General features: G+C 59.4%; 1 protein-coding gene across 4 annotated transcripts; it reads left to right on the forward strand.

Annotated features, from left to right (window-relative positions):
• Window positions 1-309: 309 nt before the first annotated feature.
• TOP3B (DNA topoisomerase III beta) lies at window positions 310-18359 on the forward strand. 4 transcript variants are annotated; one of them, XM_060028478.1, is made up of 19 exons: window positions 348-365; window positions 1050-1215; window positions 4401-4578; window positions 5633-5764; window positions 6804-6910; window positions 7443-7517; window positions 8638-8834; window positions 9221-9377; window positions 10109-10222; window positions 11655-11745; window positions 12447-12601; window positions 12706-12811; window positions 13478-13624; window positions 13706-13879; window positions 15303-15431; window positions 15829-15978; window positions 16327-16427; window positions 16928-17129; window positions 17800-18359. In XM_060028478.1, exons 3-19 carry the CDS (start codon window positions 4509-4511, stop codon window positions 18276-18278), a joined length of 2586 nt encoding a protein of 861 aa, XP_059884461.1. In that variant the 5' UTR covers window positions 348-365; window positions 1050-1215; window positions 4401-4508; the 3' UTR covers window positions 18279-18359. The 4 variants fall into 4 exon arrangements, with proteins under 4 accessions (XP_059884463.1, XP_059884461.1, XP_059884462.1 ...); XM_060028479.1 differs by lacking the exon at window positions 348-365 and adding an exon at window positions 397-407; XM_060028480.1 differs by lacking the exon at window positions 1050-1215 and having other exon boundaries at window positions 310-365.
• The last annotated feature ends 1372 nt before the right edge of the window (window positions 18360-19731 follow it).

Genomic DNA, 19731 nt, shown 5'->3' on the forward strand with positions numbered 1-19731 from the left:
TTATTAGCAGTATATATGTTTTCATGCTTAACATCCAGTTTTCATCTTTGTAGGTAATTATTATTGCCTCCCCGCGGCGAGGAAGAACGGGGTGGAGGGCTTGGGGACCCCGGCCAGGGTGGGGTTTGGGGACCTCTGCGGACCCAGGCGGGGAGGGCTTGGGTGGGGTTTGCGGACCCGTGTGGACCCCGCGTGCTAGGGCCGACTGGAGGACGTGCCCCGGAACGCGCGAGCCTCGGAACCTGTGGACGCGGGCGTGCGGCGCCGGAGGGCAGAGGGGGACGCCGTCCGCAGACGGACCCGGAAGCAGGTCGCCTCCGGCCGCCGGGAGCAGGAGGCGGAGCGGAACGGAACCCGGGACGCGGGTGAGCGACGAACGGCGAGCAGCGGGCGGAGGGCGGCTCGGGGTATGGGCCGAGCCCCGCCGCTGGGAGCTGGTCCCCGCCGGGCTCTGCATTCTCGGCGCTTCCTACCGGGCCAGTGGGTTCGGGGAGTGACCGGAGGGAGGAGGCGCTGCGGCTGGAGCCCCTCCGCGCCGAGTCCCCCGCAGCCCCCCAAGGCGGGGTCCGCGTCGCAGGCGGGGACAGAGGCCGCACCGCGTCGGGCAGGGTCGGGGTCCAGGCGTCGCCCGCCGCCCCCCGCCCGGTCCGGTCTGGAGGGCGCCGGGGTGTGTTTCTCTGAGTAGTTGGTGCAGACGCGGGGGGTGGGGTGCGGAGGGCACTTTTGTGGACAAATTAGCTGGAATCCTGGGAAGTATTTTCTCACAGTGGCCTCGTCTTCCTTCTTTGTCGCTCAGCCTGTGAGAACAGGACGTGAGAAAGTCACCCCAAAGCGGGCTTAGTGGCCAGCGAGCCATAGAGTCCCTAGAGACTTGCCAAAGATCACTGACACTAGTCTGTATTGTTCTGAACCTCAGTCTACTCATAGTTTAAAAAGTTACAGCATAGGCTTCGTAGGGTTACTAGAAAGATTAAACAAAGTAGCGTTTACAGCTGTAGCGTGCCTGCAAGGGAGGAGCTTAAGAAAGGGTTCTTTCCCTGACTCCGTAGGTGTTTGCTAAAGTCACTAAGGTGGGAAATCCTAGGCCTGTAAATGCCGTGCGGACCACTGCTAGGCCTCCACTCCCAAGCTGAATCCACCTGTGCATAAGACACTGACATGGAAGGACTTTATCCACTGTGTCTCCCAAGGACACATACCATTGTGGTATTGCTGGTGAGTTGACAGGCTAACCTCTACTCTCCTTGACTTTCAGCCCTCTTAATTACAGCCCTAATTTGGGGTGTTTGCTGTCAACATCCTCTTAGCACTTGCTAATCTCCCTTTTTGAAATAAGGGGACAAACTTCAGGCTCGGAGCTTTGGCAGGCAACAAGATCAAACTTGACAGACCATGTAGGTTACTGGAAAGAATCTAGTTCTGGTTATTGATTATAGGCTTTCAGCTCCTAAGAGGCTATGAAATTTCCCTTTTTTATATATTTAAGCTTTTTCTTCAAGGCAGAAACTTAAGTGAATAATAATGTTGGTAAGGCAGAGGTATTAAGATGATGTATAAATGAAGTTTGCAAGCCACTGCTCTCAGCTTCTGTTCTCATTGGCTTCCATTTTGAAATTGGAGATGTGCCTTAATGGAAAAATAGGGAGGCCCCAAGATTATCACAGGCAGTTAATCAGTTAAGACTGCCAAAATCTTTTAAAAGGTGGAACCTGGTGCAGTTTAAAAAGAAAAAAGAAAAAAAAAAAAGTACCTGGCTGGAAGTAAGGAAGCATGAGTTTCAGCCCCAACTTGGTAAATTTCCCAGCTTACCTTTGGCAAATCGCTTTCTCTGGGTCTTAGTTCTCTCTTGTGATGGTTGTACTGGATCATCACCAAGACTCCTTCCCCCAGGATTCCATGATTCCATGATTCCATATCCTTAAAGAAAGTGATTTTTCCCCCTAATAAAGCAGTGGTACTCAGGAGGTTACAAAGTACTCATGCAGTAGTGGAGTATAAACTGTTAAACCAGAAGCCCTGTTTCTTTAGAGCCAGAGCTGCTGGAGACAGGCCACATATCAACTGTGGAATAGCAACTACACAGTGACAGGTGGACAGGTGCTCTGAAATTGGGACTGATGCTGATGTGACTTTTGTGACTGTCCAGTTGTATCCCTTGTCCTGGATAAATGAGGTAATCCCTTTGAAGATGCTAGGGCAAAATGTTTGTCTCTAAAGGGATCTTTACAGAAGAATACGTTAATTATTTACTGGAAGAGTATTTAAGATCCTTAGGTATGAAGGGGAGTAGTGAAGATGTAAAACTTCCAGAAACACCATGGAAAAAAGAACACTGAGGGGCTTCCCTGGTGGCGCAGTGGTTAGGAATCCATCTCCAATGCAGGGGATACCGGTTCGAGCCCTGGTCCGGGAAGTTCCCACATGCCGCGAAGCAACTAAGCCCAAGCGCCACAACTACTGAGCCTGCGCTGTAGAGCCCGCGAGCCACAACTGCTGAAGCCCACGCACCTAGAGTCCATGCTCCATGACAGAAGCCACCGCAGTGAGAAGCCCACGCACCGCAACAAAGAGTAGCCCCTGCTCACTGCAACTAGAGAGAGCCTGCACGCAGCAACGAAGACCCAACGCAGCCAAAAATAAATTTTTTTTAAAAAAGAAGAAAGAACATTGGATAGGTGAAATGTTTGCAATACTCTTACAGATTTAAAGTCAGTTTTTCAATTTTAGACATCAAAGAAAGTATTTTTATTATTCACTTTGCAGTTAAAATTGCTCTTTTATTTATTCAGTCAGTATTTGCTCATCGTCTGTTACTTGTCATTAGAGTAACAGCCCTGTCCTCTTGGAGTTTACGTACGTTCTAGGAACTGTGAGACGAAAAAATAAATACGTTGCTGGAGAGGCTCTCGGGTATAGTGGTCGGTGCTGTAGGGAAGCAAAGCAGGGCTGCCGCCCCCGCCCCCCCCCCAGGATGCTCACAGAGGCTGGACAGGATGAGGGCTGTGCATGTGTGTTTAAGTCCTGCCGCTTGATCTCTGGTCTTCCCGACCCTACAATTCCTGACGTGGGGCAGCACAGCACCTCCACCGAGGGCACTGGCAGGACAACTACACCATAATTGCTGGCTGCTCTTGTGACGCAGAAGTGAGAAAACCTAAGGGAACGTTTTAGGATAAGTCCTTCCTACTTTGGAAGGGATGAGAAACTCCCTTTGCTGCCAGTTTCCCCTTCTGGCCTCTGGCTTCTGTGGGTGAGGGAAGGGGAGTCCCTGGGCCGCCTTGAAACTCTGCCCCCGGACACTGCACAGCTCATGCCTGCCCTGTGCCACCCCTGCTCTGCCCCTCATGGCACAGGGCGACACACTGAGCGTGCAGTGGGTGCTCTGTAAATCATGTGGGATCCCTGAGCTCGTCCCTGGATGTGGGGCTGCTATGGCCACACGCTCATAGTTTTGAGAGATGTCGTCAAGTCGCTCTGGTCAAATTCCACCAGCCACATCCGGGTCTGCCTGCCCCCCAGCCCCATCACCTGCGACCCTTGCTGGTGACATAAGTACAGGCCTGTTCTAGCTGTACTTTGCTTGGGGGAATGTTTTGGACATCAGGTCATACCGTAAAGGGCTAATTTCCTCATTATCTAAACGACTCCTAAAATAAGACAGCAACCCTCTTGGAAAAAATGGGTACAACTATGAATAAACAGCTCACAGAAAAGGATCCATCCTGTCTTTCCCTAAAAGAGGGAGAATCCTTTAAAGAAGAGTTAGTGCCTGAGCCGGGCCTTTGACAGTAGAGCTGCCTTCCCCAGGATCCGTGGAACATTCCAGGCAAACAGATGTATTTTTTTCTTTAGAGGACAATGTCCAATTTAACCGGCCAGACCCTGGCCTGCAAAGTGAGAGGTGGGGCAGGGTAAGTGGGGAGGCAGGGCAAGTGGGGAGGTAGGTCAGGGCCTTTTGCGAAGGGTCTCTCGAGCTCTGCTGGGGGCTGGATCTCCTGGCCAGTGGGTCTCAGCCCAGTCGGGAGTCAGGAGGACATGGGTGCCCAGCCTGGGTATCTGCATTGGGTAAAGTGCCCAGGGCACCCTCATGCTCAGCCCAGGTGAGGATGCCGTCTCAGCCCTGGGGGTACACGATGGCTCCACGGGAGGGGGGCCAGGCCCAAAGGCCCCGAGGGCTTCCTAGCGTGGATCTGGGGACAAAATAAGCCTGGGGTCATGGGGCCACCTCATCTTTTCAAGCAAAGCCGTGGTCCCGATCCGGTTCAGTTGCCCTAGGCAGTTGTCTGTCAGGTGCCTTCAGGTTTCCCTGAGTTTCTTTTTCTTGCCTTGGGTTTGTTTTGTTCTTTAAAGTGAGAGGTTCCACTGGAAGCATCGTTGTTTTCTGCATGTCTTTTCTCTAGGAGTTGGCATGGCAGCAGCGTGACGCTGCCCTAGGTCAGTGTGTGAGCTGTTTCACTGCCATTTCCCGGAGAGCAGAGTGAGGCAGGGTGCTGGCAGCCTGAGACAAGATGAAGACGGTGCTCATGGTGGCTGAGAAGCCATCCTTGGCCCAGTCCATCGCCAGAATCCTCTCTCGAGGTAGGAGGGCAGCCCCGGCGCGCTCAACGGCTTTGATCTGTGAGCGTGGGCGTTCCTGCTCTGCAGGTCAATCCTTTCTTCTTCCTAAGCAACCCCAGCTCCCTGGAGTCAAGTCTGTTCAGGACAGCAGGTGTGGATGAAGCCCTCGGTCACTTAGTCACTTAGTCCCTGTGGGGTGCGATTACTGCCATGCTGAGCGTGAGCCGGGGCTCCCACAAGGTGCAGGCGCAGCTGGCAGCACATGGCAGGCAGACCACTGGACGAGTGCTGTGCCGGGCAGGGTGGTCGGTCACGAGCAGCAGAAACAAGCCCTGCTAACTTGAGCAGAAAGAGTCCACTGGAAGGACCCCACCCGGCCTAGTCTGCTGAGGCCATGCCGTGGGCATCAGCACCACCGCCCTGTGGACGCCCCGCTGCAGCTGCACCCACGCCCCTCACGCCACTTGATGGTGCCATGAGGCTGAGCCGTGCCCCTGAGACCGCAGGGCACTGGGAAAGAGAACACCTGCCCTTGCCTCACCCTAGCCCCTGGGTGGTTGGTGGGTGCTGGGGACCCAGAGATGGCAGGCGTCCACCTTGACCTCCCCTCAGTCCAGCGGCTGAAGGAAGAGGAGACCCCAGGGCAGCAGGCTGAGAAGTCATCTGAAGGGGAGGGGAGACCCCAGAAGTGCCCGGTCCCCAGAGGCCGAGAAAGTTCAGGGAAAGGGCCATTGTTTGGGAGTGGAGAGGTCACCCTGAAGTTCGATAGTTAGGGGGTCTTTGGGGAACCTCTGAGTAGGGTTTAAAAGGGGCAGAAATCAGATTCAGGAGTGAATACAGAAATGCAGAGAACGACCCAAGAGTGTCTGCTCTTGAGCGTCCAGAGGGGGCGCTCTCGGCCCCCACACACACCCAGCTCTGCGTGTTTCCCCTGAGAGCCGCTAGATCTCTCAGCACCCGGTGACTGCTGCTGCCTGAGGAATGTTGTCACTGACCACTGTGGGGAGGGGACCCCGGCCCTCCAAGAGGCAGCGTCAGGGCCCCAGGTCCCCGCATGGCTGTGCTTCTCCTGCAGGGAGCATGTCCTCACGCAAAGGGCTGAACGGGACATGTTCAGTGCACGAGTACACCGGGACCTTCACTGGCCAGCTGGTCCGCTTCAAGATGACGTCCGTCTGTGGTCATGTGATGACCCTGGACTTCCTGGGTGAGCCCCTGCCCCCCTGCCCACCTTCCATTGCACTGAGGAGCCCTGCCTGGTGCTGCCCAGGGTCCAGTTGGAGCCCAGGGCAGGCTCCGGGCAGAGAGGTTTGTCCAGAACCCATGAGTCCTGAGGCCAGCAGACTGGAGAGCTGACCTGGGGTCCCTGTCCCAGTGGTGCCCCTTGGTCACTGTGTGCCCTGCACCTTCCTGTGCAGAGTGGAGGCAGTGGTCCCCACCTGAGCAGGGGCCTGGCCCGTGTAGGTATTCCACAGAGGGCTGCTGCCCCTCCAAGTATGACCTTTGTCCCACAGTCAGTGGTGATTGGAAGGCCAGCATCAGTGACCAGTGGGGCTGGGTGCAGGGTCGCAGTTGATGTGGGTCCGACCTAGGCTCTGACCCTCGCTGCACCGGAGCTGGGCCTCCGTGCACTTCTGCTTCTCGTGTGTGAAGGATCTGAGATCAGTGCCATCACCTCCCAGGACTGTTTGAGGCCCCAGTGGGGCGGGAGGTGCAGCACTGAGCGCGGGCCGCTCACAGCAGAGCCTTGGCAGTTCTTGCTCCCCTTGCAGCAGGGCATTCGGACCCTGAAGTCAGGGAGCTGGGGCTTGAACTTGGCTGTCTGACCAGCAAGGCCTAGAAGGAAGCCTACCGGCTGGGCGTGTGAGGCCGAACGCCAAGTAGAGAAGTGTGGGGGATGTGCCAGATGGGGGGCCTGAGGACACTGAGGCCCCCCGGGATCCGCTGAGCGCCTATCGGGGGCCGGCCAAGTGCTGGGCGGGGAGAGGGTACAGAAACCTGCTGGAGGAGGAGACAGGGCATGAGTGGCAGTGAGACCACCGGGAGCGGTGCCCCCAGCCACAGAGAACATCCGGGAGCAGCTCCCACGCGCGGCTCAAGTGTGTTGTCGGCTCACATCTCAGGCGAAGGGAGGCCCTGCTCTGGGCAAAGGGTTCTCCGAGCCTCCCCCTCCCCACCCTCCTCCTGGGGTCCAAGTCCCAGGAAGCGTGAAGTGTGATTCGGACGTCCAATGCCTGTGTTTGTAGGAAAGTACAACAAGTGGGACAAGGTGGACCCCGCCGAGCTGTTCAGCCAGGCCCCAACGGAGAAGAAGGAGGCCAACCCCAAGCTGAACATGGTGAAGTTCCTGCAGGTGCGTCCTGAGCGTGAGGGAGCACCCTCAGCCCGCCCCCCCCCAGGTGCCCTTAGGCCCACTCCTCCCCCACAGTCAGCCTGGGCTCCCCGGCACCCGGGGCAACATCCTGCTTTTAAAATAGTTTGGTGGTGGTGATTTCCTAATTTTAAAACAAATGCATACATGTGATGAAAATTAGAAAATACAAGTAAGTAAAAAAAAAATTAATTATAATCTCACTATCCAAGACAACTACTGTTAATACTTAGTTATTTCATTTTAGCTTTTTTTTAAATGCAGTTTTGGAGGTTAAGATCACGTGGCATTTATAACTTTTTTGTCCAAAAAACAGCAGTTCTGAAGTAAATTCTTTGCTGAGAGGCTAAGCCAGCCTGACTGTAGCCAACTCCTTGGCTCAGCCTGGGCCCTGCCCCGGGCTCCAGGGCTCAGGGTGATCGGGGGCCGGGCTCTGCTCCGCCAGCCGGGCAGGGGCACCATTGGCAGGCACTGGGGGCCGAGGCAGGTGTGATTCCCCATGTGCTGTGCTCAGGTGGAGGGCAAAGGCTGTGACTACATCGTACTGTGGCTGGACTGCGACAAGGAGGGAGAGAACATCTGCTTCGAGGTGAGGGGGCTGGGGGTCCATACATCGGCCTTCCCGCCGCTGTCATGCCACTCCTGGCACTGATGCTGCCAGGGGAACCATGGCACTGGCTTAAATTCTGGTGATTCTGTAGATATTTTAAGATGCATGGGCTCTGCCCAGGGGAGGGAGTGTCCCTTTGCCTGAAGGGCACATTGTGAGGAAGCCGCGGCAGGATTTCCTAGATGGAGGACTGCCTGGAGGAGAGGGTGGGTTCTGAGCATCGCACCCTCCCAGCGCCATGCAGGGACCTTCAGCCAGTGCTGCTTGACACCCTTTCACATACCTCCTTCTCCCCCCGCCCCCCAAGCTGTGCCCTCCCGCCTCCCGTCTCCGCCAGCCCCCAGGCGCCCCCCCTCAGACTGGAAGCAGGTGGCAGCTCCCAGGCCTGCCTCCCGCAGGAGCCCCTCAGGCTGGAACACCCCAGCTCTCACCTGGGACCTGGCACCTCAGGAAACTGTTCCCAGACACCCCTCTCCCGACACCTCCCCTGCAGGGCTGCTTCTCCCCAGGGACCTTTGCGTCTGGGGTGGAGAATGTTGGCAGCTCACAGGCTTTCTCCCCTCAGAAACGGAGCCACTCCCTCCCCATAAGGAAGCTGCATGGCCAGGCTCCAGCGGCGACTCCCCTCCCGCTGCACGGCCTTCACTAACTCTTAGTGAGTCTGGGCTCCAGGCCCCCCAGGTCCCCCACCCTGCTCTAGTCCTGAGATGCACCGGCCCCCACCCCTATCCACTGCGTTTTCGTCTTCTTTTCCCTTCTCTGTCTTTCCTCCAGTCTCTGGAAAGTCTCCCAAATCCCCTCGGCCCTCCCAGCACTCCCTCCTCTAGAAGGTGGGAAAGTGGGTAGATCGGGGTGGACTTGGAGGCTGGGGTCCCTTGTGTCCCCTGCAGTAGTGCCTCCTAGTTTGGGTGTGGAAACCACTGTAGGAAGAGAGGGGGTGGCAGTAGGAAGGGGGTTTGAACACAGCAGTGGACAGAAGGAAAGGAAGCGCATGGCAGGAGGCCTGTGGAGACTGAGGCTCCAGGAGGAGGGGGCAGTGGAGGGGGCCTGGCACCCAGGTGAGGTGAGGTGTGGGCGTTACAGCCGGCCGCCTCCCCAGGTCCTGGATGCGGTGCTGCCTGTCATGAATCAGGCCCACAGTGGCGAGAAGACAGTGTTCCGGGCCCGGTTCAGCTCCATCACAGACACAGACATCTGCACTGCCATGGTCCGCCTGGGTGAGCCCGACCACAATGAGGCACTCTCAGTGGATGCGCGGCAGGAGCTGGACCTGCGCATCGGCTGCGCCTTCACCAGGTGCTGCCCGCCCCCTGGCCAGGCCACTGCCTCGCCTGGCTCCCGACCTCCCCACAGGCCTGGTCGGCGACAGGAGATTGTCAGCATTTTTAAATCCCCAAGAAAACTGTCTCTTTAGCTGACGCAGACCACAGAGGTCCCCTCTCGACAAGCAGGGTGGGCAGGTCTTGAGGGGGTGGAGGGGCACGGAATAAAATAGGGCTTCCGGCCAGGGTGAACAGAGCCTCTGCTCTTCCCTTTCCATCTTTTGAGCAGGGAGCAGTTGCCTTGGTCTCCTCCCATACCCGCCAGCCAGCCTCCTGCCCGACTCCCACGGGCAGCTAACGATGGTATTTGAGTGAATGTGTGACCAAAATGTCCTCCTCTCCCCCCAACCCCCTTTATAGGTTTCAGACTAAATACTTCCAGGGGAAATACGGCAACCTAGACAGCTCGCTCATCTCCTTCGGGCCATGCCAGACCCCCACGCTGGGCTTCTGCGTGGAGAGACATGATAAAATCCAGTCCTTCAAACCGGAGACCTACTGGGTGCTGCAGGCCAAGGTTCACTTCCTTTTCCTGTTCATGCTGGGTCTTTCCGGGTTTGGGTATGGATTCTGAGAGCCTCCATCATCATTGTCATAGTCCCCAGGCCAAGGGCACAGCTGTGGGTGGCTGTCCCACCAGGAAGTGGTTGCGGGTGCCCAGGGAAGGGCCCCCAGCCTTCGTGGAGGCCGCAGGACAAGGCCAGGCCTGGACGCTCTGGCAGCTCAGGGTGAGGTCACCCGCCAGGCCCACAGTTGGGGTGGTCAGGTCCAAGGACTGGACTGAGGGCCACGAGCTGCTGACTTTCGAGCTTCTAAGAAGTCTTGGAACTCCTGCTCCAAGTAAAAAGTAAGGTTTTTGTAAGATTTAGAGCATAATACAGAGCTGCTTCAGTCAACACAGGGCTGGGGTCTCCTAGGTGGGGCCACATCTAGTGCCAGCAGGGCTTAGGGGATGAGAGGTGGGGGCCCCGGCGCTCCCTAAGGACACCTCAGCCTCGGCTTGGGGCTCCCCTCGTGAGGCCGTCTGGCTGATCTCAGCAAGGAGGCCTCGTGTCAGAGCAGCCTCCACTTGGGGAGGGGCTGGGCCTCAACCTGCACACCTGTGACTGTGCACCTGAACAGGTACAGCCGAGAGACTTCAGAGGCAGGGCCCAGGCGAGGACCAGCTCTGTCTGCCCCGATTCTCCCTGCTGGCACTGGCTCACCTGGATGCTTTCTCTCCCGGGCTCTCCTGTTCCCCTCCTGCAGGTGGATGCCGATAAGGACCGATCCCTCCTTTTGGACTGGGACCGAGTGCGTGTGTTCGACCGGGAGATCGCACAGATGTTCCTGAACATGACGAAGCTGGAGAAGGAGGCCCAGGTGGGCTGCTCCACCCACATGAGTCCCATCTGCCTTGGGGGGGGGCCTCAGAAGACTCTGCTGACCTAGGCTTATATCTTTCTCTGCCTTTCTGGAACACAGACACTTTTTAGACAGAAGAATGGTTACTCACGACACGCTCCCACTAAGAAACTCCTTCCCAGGCCGTAGCTGCCGTGTACCAGGTGCCTGCTCTGAGCCCTCCATGTGCCCTGTGGGCATTACCTCCTTTGGGAGGATTCCACCCATATGTCCCTTTTCTGTGACACCTCAGGCTAGCAACTAGAGGCCCCTACGCACATCAAGAACCCGCCCAGGTCCCACAGCCAGCACGGGCGTCTCTGGGTCATCAGCTTTCGTGGCCTTCATGTGCTACGTTTCTTACTCAGGTTTTCACGAATTGGAAAGCATGGGCTGCGTGGCTGTTAGGAAGAGGTTGATGCCACCTGGCAACTGGCTGGCCGCATGGGTGGAGGCATGTCTGCGGCTGTGGCAGCTTATGCCTTGCAGTCATGACGGCCCCCGTGGTCACTGAGGCTCACCTGGCCTCCTTCAGCCGCCTTCTCTCGTCCTTCCTGAACCTTCCTGGGCATCCCCTTGCTGAGGGCAGTTGACTCAGGCCCCAGAGCTTCACCTAAAGCTGCCCCGTGCTTCTGCCCGCAGTGGCCACCCCGTCTGAGTGCCCCCTCCCCCTGTCCGTGATCCAAGCTGCCCCTGCTGCACAGACACCACTTGGCCTCAGTGTTAGCCCCACATCTGTCCGGAATTCAGGGGGCACGGCCCTGGCCAGGTCCACGTGAGGTTGGCAGGGGCGAGGGGTGGCAGTTGAGAGGTTTGGATTGTTTTTGCCACAAAGTGGTCACTCTTCTGACAGCTGCTCAGCCCAGAGGCTGACGGTGGTTACTCACCACCGTTTTCCTTAAAGTGCATGGTATTCACCAAGTTCCAAAGTGGTTACCTACTTTTAGAAGTTAGGAGATTTCACATTAAAAATCCCAATTTTCAGCTTCTCCTCTCAAATTGGCAGGTGTAGCAACACTAGTGGGTGTAGTGAGGGGTAAGCAGCTGCCCCGGTGACAAGCCCTCACCCCACGGCCCCCGGACCCCCCGCCAGCCCCGCAGCCTGGCAGACGCTGGCTCCTGTTGGGTTTCAAACATGCAGCCCTTTCTCCTGACTCTTCAAACATGCAGCCCTTTCTCCTGACTCTTCCCCCTTTTCTCCAACAGAAAACAGGTTTTCTGTTTCCCTGGAAAAGAATTTTCTTTCATTTTTCCTTCCTGGGCCTGAACAAATGTTCATTCAAGTCCTGAGTCCGCTGTGAAGAGAACTGGAGAAGCTGGGAGGGTAAAAGAGTCTAGACCCTTGGCCACATGTCCTGAGTCTGTCATGGCGTCTCCCTGCACCCATGCATGAATCTATTCTGTCCCCCAGGTGGAGACCATGAGCAGGAAGGAGAAGGCCAAGCAGAGGCCACTGGCCCTGAACACCGTGGAGATGCTGCGTGTGGCCAGCTCTTCCCTGGGTGAGTGTGGACGTTGCTTCAAAGCCCCCAGGAGACTTCTTGAGGCAGGCACATGGCGTCTTGACAGTAGCGATTGTGATGATGGCTGCTACCTGAGGGGGACAGCTGCAGTGGCGTCCCTGGTGCAGGGAGAGGCCAGGTGTGGGCGGGGCACTCCACAGGTGTGACAGCTGTGACATGGCCCTGAGTCTCGTTTCTACCATAGCGAGAAGGTTGTGCTAGAAGGTTGGTCTGGAGCTGGCAGCCTCCAGGCATTGGTGGCCCCTCTGCAGCCTCAGGAAACCGTGGGCACCATCCTCTCAGGGCAGAACCTCCAGGGATGCTCGAGGGGCAGCGATGACATGGAGTGACCGCTCGCTGAGGCCAGCTTCTGCAGGTTGGGGAGGAGCAGGAGCATGAACCCCATCAGTGCCCTGCAGCGCTGTGAGCGCAGATGCGCCTGGGGGCTCAGGACGGAGGGCGCATGTGGACCATAGGGCGTGGGTGTGACCCCAGGCTGAGTAGGACACAGGCGCTCTGAAGGCCACGTTCAGCAGTATGGCTGCCAGCATCTCGAGGATGACCCCTGGTGTCCCTGCCCTGGTGGGGGAGCTTGGCCTTGGATCAGGCCGTGTGGCCCCCACCTCCCAGGAGCCTGGGCACCTGGCCCAGGGGTGCCTGCTCTCCTGGCGTCCGGGCTGCTGAGCCTGCATGTCCGGCAGGGATGGGCCCACAGCACGCCATGCAGACCGCAGAGCGCCTCTACACGCAGGGCTACATCAGCTACCCGCGCACCGAGACCACCCACTACCCCGAGAGCTTCGACCTGAAGGGGCCTCTGCGGCAACAGGCCAACCACCCCTACTGGGCTGACACGGTGAGGCCAGGACCCCACGGGCCAGGCCAGGATGGGCAGCCACTCCTCCCATGTGGGTTGGCAGCCTTGCTCAGCTCATGCCTTGCTCCGGGCTTTCCTCTCAGGTGAAGCGGCTGTTAGCGGAAGGTATCAACCGCCCACGGAAAGGCCACGACGCTGGCGACCATCCCCCCATTACCCCCATGAAGTCTGCCACGGAGGCTGAATTAGGTATGGGGGCTCCCCTCAGAAGTTTGCGCATGCGCGAACACATGCATGCACGTGCGTGCGCTTCAAGCTTCCCAGGAGGGCCGGGTGAGGAGCTTTGGCTACATGGCACCTTTGGACGGGGTCAGGCCCCATCAGCAGTGTGGGCCCCCACTGGCCCCGGCTGCAGTGAAGGGGCCACCTGAAGGTTGTGCTCTGTCGCCATGGATGGGACAGGAGTGAAGCGGTGGCAGCAGGTGTGTGATGTGCGGGCAGGCGCTGGAGCAGGCCAGGCAGGAGACCACAGATGGAGTGGGATGAGACCGGGGCAGGGTGACAGGCTCAACCATGGGGTGTCCTTACTTCCCACCCTCAAGGCCCTGCTGGTGGCCTGCGTGTTGGGAGAAGGCAGGAGAGGGAGACAGGAGCCCCTGTGCACAGCCCCAGTCTGAAGCGATGGTGGCAGGTCACTTATGGGGTAGGTTGCGCCCTGAAGCGCAGTCCCACCCAGATGCAGAGCCTGAAAGAGCCACCGAGGCCTGGAGATGCTTGCAGTCCTTCTTGTGTGTCCCCTCCCCCTTCAAGGGCTTAGAGCAGGCCAGCCCTGGCGCCCACACCCTGCTGCTGGAGCACGAGTGCTGGGGCTGCTTGGAGCCAGAGCCCGGCACTGAGCAGCCGCGCCTTTTGCAGGCGGCGAGGCCTGGCGGCTGTACGAGTACATCACCAGGCACTTCATCGCCACAGTCAGCCATGACTGCAAGTACCTGCAGAGCACCATCTCCTTCCGGATCGGGCCTGAGCGCTTCACTTGCACAGGCAAGACCGTCATCTCCCCAGGTAGGTGGAGCCAGGCAGGCGCCTCTCCCACCTCCGCGGACGTGGCCACCAGCCCTGAGTGTCGGCGCCCGGTCTCCACAGGTTTCACAGAGATCATGCCTTGGCAGAGTGTGCCCCTGGAGGAGAGCCTGCCCACCTGCCAGAGGGGCGACACCTTCGCCGTGGCTGAGGTCAAGATGCTGGAGAAGCAGACAAGCCCCCCTGACTACCTGACGGAGGCTGAGCTCATCACGCTCATGGAGAAGCACGGCATCGGTGGGTCCGGGCCCAGGGCTCCCATCCCAGGGCTGGGGCCCAGTGTGGCCAGCTGAGCCTGCAGGGTGGCCATGGGCAGGCCCTCGCCAGGGCCTCCACCTCAGGACCTGGCCTTGCCTATAAAGGCTAACACGCACCCTTACAGGCACTAACTACCACCCCCAGAACTGAGTGTTGGCCCAGGTTGCCAGTGACTCACCCACAGGGAGGACACAAAACTCAGAACAAATTCACAAGGCGACAGGAAAGCCAAGTTCCCACGGCACTGCTTCCCTGCAAGGGGAGTGGACATGCCCCACCCGGGGAGCTTTGAGCTCGAAAGTGGGGTCGCTGATGCACATGTCTCACGGGCGAGGGTCTCTCCCAGTCCCCAGGCCCAGGGCTGTGACCTGAGGCCTCACACCCCAGGGGATGGCCTTGTGCCAGTGCCACCTCCCCAGGTGGTGCTTGCTCCGAGGGGCTCTGCCTGTTCCCTGATGGGCTGCCCAGCTCACCGGGCCCCTCACAGTTGACAGGCTTTGGAGGGCTGTAGGACAACCAGGCCACGGTATCTGGACTCTGTTCCATCACTAACAGTCCCGCGGGTGCCTTGCCAGGGAGCCTCTTACCTGTGCCCAGGGTCCTGGTGACAGTGGTGGCCTTACCAAGAGAGCTGGGCTGCTGCTTCCAGGGGCCTGGGTGCCTGCAGTGGGTCCTGGTGGTCCTCAGCCTGCTGCGGGTGTGGGCGCCGCTCACCCAGCACCCTCTGCGCCTTCTTGTTGACGGGACGTCCGTGGCTTCTCGTAGCCACACACTAGACAGTGTCACGGACCTCCCGACAGCAGTTAAGGGCGGCCCTGTTGACCAGGGGCCTCGGGGCTGTGGCCCGAGTGCAGGAGGTGCCGCGGGAGTGTACGGTGCAGCACTGCAGAGCCACATGGGGCTCAGAGCCTGGCCCACCTCATCCCGCCAGCCATGGACCTCGGGGAGCAGTACAGGCAGCATCTGGCAGTGCCAGACAACCTAGATGTTTTTGGGGCAGGTGCACCCTGCAGCTGGGAGCCTGCCCTGGGGACTGATCACGAGGGACCGGGAGCCAGCAAGTGGGCAAACCTGGGCAGGTTTTGGAGGGACAATTTGGCAGGGAGGTTCCTCTGCATTTGGGGGGCTGGGGCCTTGGTTCTGGAAAGGTGTGGGTGCCACAAGGTCAAGACAGGGAGAGGCCAAGGAGGGCACGTTTCCAGATGTGAGGGGCAGACCGAGCTCTGTGACTTTGGCGGAGTTCCTTAGTCTCTCTGAGCTGGGAACATCGACGCTGGGTTCACAGGACAGCTCAGAAAAGGCCTGTGGTGTGGTGCCCAGGGGCAGGGCTGAGAACCGGGGGCCACAAGGCAGGCGGGGGTGAAGGGGGAGCCAAGTCTGACAGGGCCCTGCTGTGTCTCAGGGACGGATGCCAGCATCCCCGTACACATCAACAACATCTGCCAGCGTAACTACGTGGTCGTGGAGAGTGGGCGCCGACTCAAGCCCACCAACCTTGGTATTGTACTGGTGCACGGCTATTACAAGATTGGTGAGTCCAGCTGCCAGGCGCCTCCCCTCACAGACCCGGCCCTGCAGTGAGCCCGCAACTCCCACCACAAGGAGGCCGCTCCGGCCACTCCTAGGACCTGCCGTAGCAGGGCTGATGGACACATGGGTGTGTGTCAGGGTCCAAAAGGGGGACGTGGGCTCTTCCCTGCAGACTGGGCCCTGGGGTCCTTGCTGCAGTGCCGTCTGTCTGTCCTGAGGAGTCCTGAGGGGCCCATGGGAGATGGAGTACAGACCCCACCCAAGCAGCTTCATCCTGTCACGCTGTCCTGGAGATGGGGTGTCCTGGCCACTCCACACGGGATGCCGGGGGAGATCACAGGTGGAGGCAGCCCTGGCCCCGTGGCATGAGGGCTCACAGTGCGTCCCCTACTCCACAGATGCGGAGCTAGTGCTCCCCACCATTCGCAGTGCAGTAGAGAAGCAGCTGAACCTGATCGCCCAGGGTAAAGCCGACTACCGCCAGGTCCTGGGCCACACCCTGGACGTCTTCAAGAGGAAGTTCCACTACTTCGTGGACTCCATTGCGGGTGAGGCCCGCCTCTCCCCTGCTCGCCGGCCAGAGGACCCTGGTCAGGGCTGCCGCCTCCAGCAGCGATACCAGCTCCCAGATCCAGGCTCTGGGCTCCAGGCCATTGTCGGGATTACAGAGCGAGTGCAGTGACAGCACATGCAGCACACTCGGCTCGTGTGACAAACAGGGCTGCCGCTTGCCGCTCAGTTACTGACGCAAAGACCCCCACCCTCAGGGGTGGCCGTATTTACCCTCAGACTCTTGGCCCCGTGCGGTAGCTCCCTCAAGCCTGCCCGGTATACCGGCTGTCGTGGAGGTGGGCACCCCGGGGTCGGGGTGTGAGTCCCGCCCTGCTCACTTTCAGGCATGGATGAGCTGATGGAGGTGTCCTTCTCGCCCCTGGCGGCCACCGGCAAGCCCCTTTCCCGCTGTGGGAAGTGCCACCGGTTCATGAAGTACATCCAGGTAGGGGGGGAGGGGCCGGGACACACGGGGCAGGTGTGCACAGATGGGCGGTCTTGCCACCCCGCGGGCCTTGCTCCAGCTGCTTTCACACGGAGTGACGTGGGGGGCCTGGGCAGCTTTGCCAACAAACCCCCACCGCTGCCCCCAGCAGCACGTAAGCCATTAGGCCACTGAAACACGCACTGTCCATGTTCTCTTGACAACATGTTCCTTGCTGTCACGGATACTTGCTGTGCAGGGATTTTAGCACCTTTGTGTACGTGTGGAGCAAGTGTTCTGAGATTCAGTGACCAGGGATCCTCGCCTGAGAGGTCCTGGTGATCCTCCATGCTATGTGCTACCTACACGTTATGCGTTAGCATCACGCACTGTGTTACGTTATAGGTGTTACACGTTATGTTTTACATGTTCCGTATCCTATGTCTCAGGGAGAATGAGGGTGGGCAGGAGGGTCAGCAGCCCCAGCAAACCTGTGACCACCCCCCCTGACTTTGCCACAGGCCAAGCCAAGCCGCCTGCACTGCTCCCACTGCGATGAGACCTACACCCTCCCCCAGAATGGCACCATCAAGCTCTACAAGGAGCTCCGGTGCCCGCTGGACGACTTCGAGCTGGTTCTGTGGTCATCAGGCTCGCGGGGCAAGAGCTACCCGCTGTGCCCATATTGCTCCAACCACCCACCCTTCCGAGACATGAAGAAAGGTGAGCTGTTCCCTCCCTAGACAGCTCGCCTGTCCCCCGGGCACCTGTGGTCCCTCCTTAGCACCAGCCCTGCTCATGCCATGCTGGACTCTGAGGGGACCCCGCGCCTACCATTCCTGAGCTCCCTGCGCCTACCATTCCTGAGCTCCCTGCACAGGGCCCCAAGGACCCAGGTGTGCTCGGGCACTGCTCAGGGCCCAGCCGGCCAGTCTGCCGCTCTCTGCCTAGTCGCGATTGGATGGTTGACCGTAGTCAGATCACTTGTGATCTGGGCAGTGGGCGTGCTCCTGGGCTGGGGGGAGTGAGAGGATGCAGTGGGAGGAGGCTGCCCCCAGCAAGGGGTAAGCCCTCAGTCACCACCTTTCTCAGGGAGACCCATCCCTGCCCTCCAGCAGCTTACAGGGCAGCAGATGGCCCCAGCTGGGCCACGGGGAGCAAAGTAAAGCAGGGGTGGACTTGGCTGGAGGCCGTCCGGAAGCTGTCTGGAAACCTCAGAGTAGGGGGACGTCAAAGGTCAAGGAGGTCTCAGAGAAGTAGAGCCCAGGACCAGCATGCACAGGGCGAGAGGAGCGCAATCTGCTGGGATGAGGGTTGGGGTGGAGGTCCCGAGGGTGGGTGGGCGGGCAGGTGGGTGTGCGTAATGGTACCCACCCGCACTCCCCCCCCCCAGGCACAGGCTGCAACGAGTGCACACACCCCACCTGCCAGCACTCGCTGAGCATGCTGGGCATTGGCCAGTGCGTGGAGTGCGAGAGCGGTGTGCTGGTGCTCGACCCCACCTCAGGCCCCAAGTGGCGGGTGGCCTGCAACAGGTGCAATGTGGTGGCGCACTGCTTCGAGAATGCCCACCGCGTGCGTGTGTCTGCCGACACCTGCAGCACCTGCGAGGCTGCACTGCTGGACGTCGACTTCAACAAGGCCAGGTCCCCACTGCCGGGTGACGGCACGCAGCACACGGGCTGCGTCTTCTGCGACCCTGTCTTCCAGGAGCTGGTGGAGCTGAAGCACGCAGCCTCCTGCCACCCCATGCACCGCGGGCCTGGGAGGAGGCAGGGCCGGGGCCGGGGCCGGGGCCGGAGGCCAGCGGGGAAGCCAGGCACCAGGAGACCCAAGGACAAGATGTCGGCCCTGGCCGCCTACTTCGTGTGACGGCCCTGCCCAGGCTCTGCATGGCGTCCTCTGGGTTACAGAAATCATTAAACACATTGTCTTCTCCAGAACGAGCAGCTCGCGGGACCTTGCCTGCTGTCAGAGGGTTGTGCCCGTCCCCCATTGGCCCTCCGGCCCCGTCCGCTCGCCTCTCCCTCGTCCTGCACACGCCCCCTTAGTGTCCGCTCTGCCCGCGTCCTGCAGGGAGGCCACCACACACGGAACGGGGAGCAGACCCAGTCCGAGGCTCCTGTCACGTTCTAGTGCATGTGAGACACGGCACAGTAACTGTGTGCATGCCTTGGGGGTAGCCCAGGCGCCTGGAAGGCAGGAAGCCACCAGCTGCCTGCCACCAGCTGTCCTAGGTGGGAGGAGGCGGCTGGGAGAAGCCTCCCTGGATGTTGGCCCTCACTCCCACCCACTGCCCCGGGCCAGACCCCTGCTCCCCACTTGGCGTCTGGGAGCGGGTCTGAGCGTGGGGCCTGCACCCTTAGGGCCCATTCCCATTTCAGTTCTCAAACACCCGTCCTTTCAGACAGAGGCAGGCAGCAGTTTACATGAGGGAATTGCCCACGTGCCAGGTGGAGAAAGTACCCCACAAGCCACACCGCCCTGCGGGCCGCCTGCCACCTGCCCCCTTCCCAAGCCTGCTCTACCCGAGGGGCACTTACGTCAGGCCTCCACACTTTGGGATTTCACCCTCTGCCCAGGCTCCACCGCAAGAAGAGGCTCCATGAAACACCTCTCGGAGCCTGTGCAAGGGGCAGTCAGAACCATGCTGCCCACACACGGACCACTACCTCAGTTGTAGATTCACCCTAGAGGCTGGAACTCAGGGGCCGGGTGGGCTGGGTGTTGTGGGGAGGCTCCTTTCCCAAGGGCAGGAGCGGAGCTGGGAGCTGAGACGGAATGGAATGTAGCGGGGAGGGATTGACAGAAGCCACAGGGCACGAGTCGGCTCACCGGCTCACCGGCATGTCCTTGGCCCAGCACCCGCCAATAGGAGGCAAGCTCCTGGCCAAGCGGCAGTGTCTCGCTTCCCCGTCATCTCCCAGCACCAGCCTTGAATGGAATCAGTGCTCCGAGGAATCTAGTGTGGGCCCTGCTGAGGAAGCCCATGGGTATGTCAGCATTCATGGGCTTTGCAATGTGGAGTCCTGTCCCAGGACTGCCTCACCCACACTGTGGTTCTCAGACTTCACCCTTTACTCATTCTGATGCAAGTGGTCCTGGGCACACTGAGAAACACTGAGGCGGGGTCGCACAACAGCACTAGGAGATAGGTTGGTTGCTATTGTCCCCGTCTTTCTGGTAAAGAAACGGCACAGGGCATCTAAGGAACATGTTCAAGGTCACAGGTCCTAAGAAGTAGCCGCGGGCCTTGCTGGGGTCACCATGGTGATGGACAGGTTATAGGGTCTAGGAAGGTGTGAGGAGGAGAATGGGATGAGCA

This window comes from Delphinus delphis, chromosome 13, assembly GCF_949987515.2.
Source record: "Delphinus delphis chromosome 13, mDelDel1.2, whole genome shotgun sequence".
Taxonomy (NCBI): domain Eukaryota; kingdom Metazoa; phylum Chordata; class Mammalia; order Artiodactyla; family Delphinidae; genus Delphinus; species Delphinus delphis.

Coding starts and splice junctions, on each gene's coding strand:
- TOP3B (XM_060028480.1), top strand. CDS start 4,509: ATGAAGACGGTGCTCATGGTGGCTGAGAAGCCATCCTTGGCCCAGTCC. Junction 6,911..7,442: donor ACATGGTGAAGTTCCTGCAG/GTGCGTCCTGAG, acceptor TGCTGTGCTCAG/GTGGAGGGCAAAGGCTGTGA. Junction 16,428..16,927: donor GGTTCATGAAGTACATCCAG/GTAGGGGGGGAG, acceptor ACTTTGCCACAG/GCCAAGCCAAGCCGCCTGCA.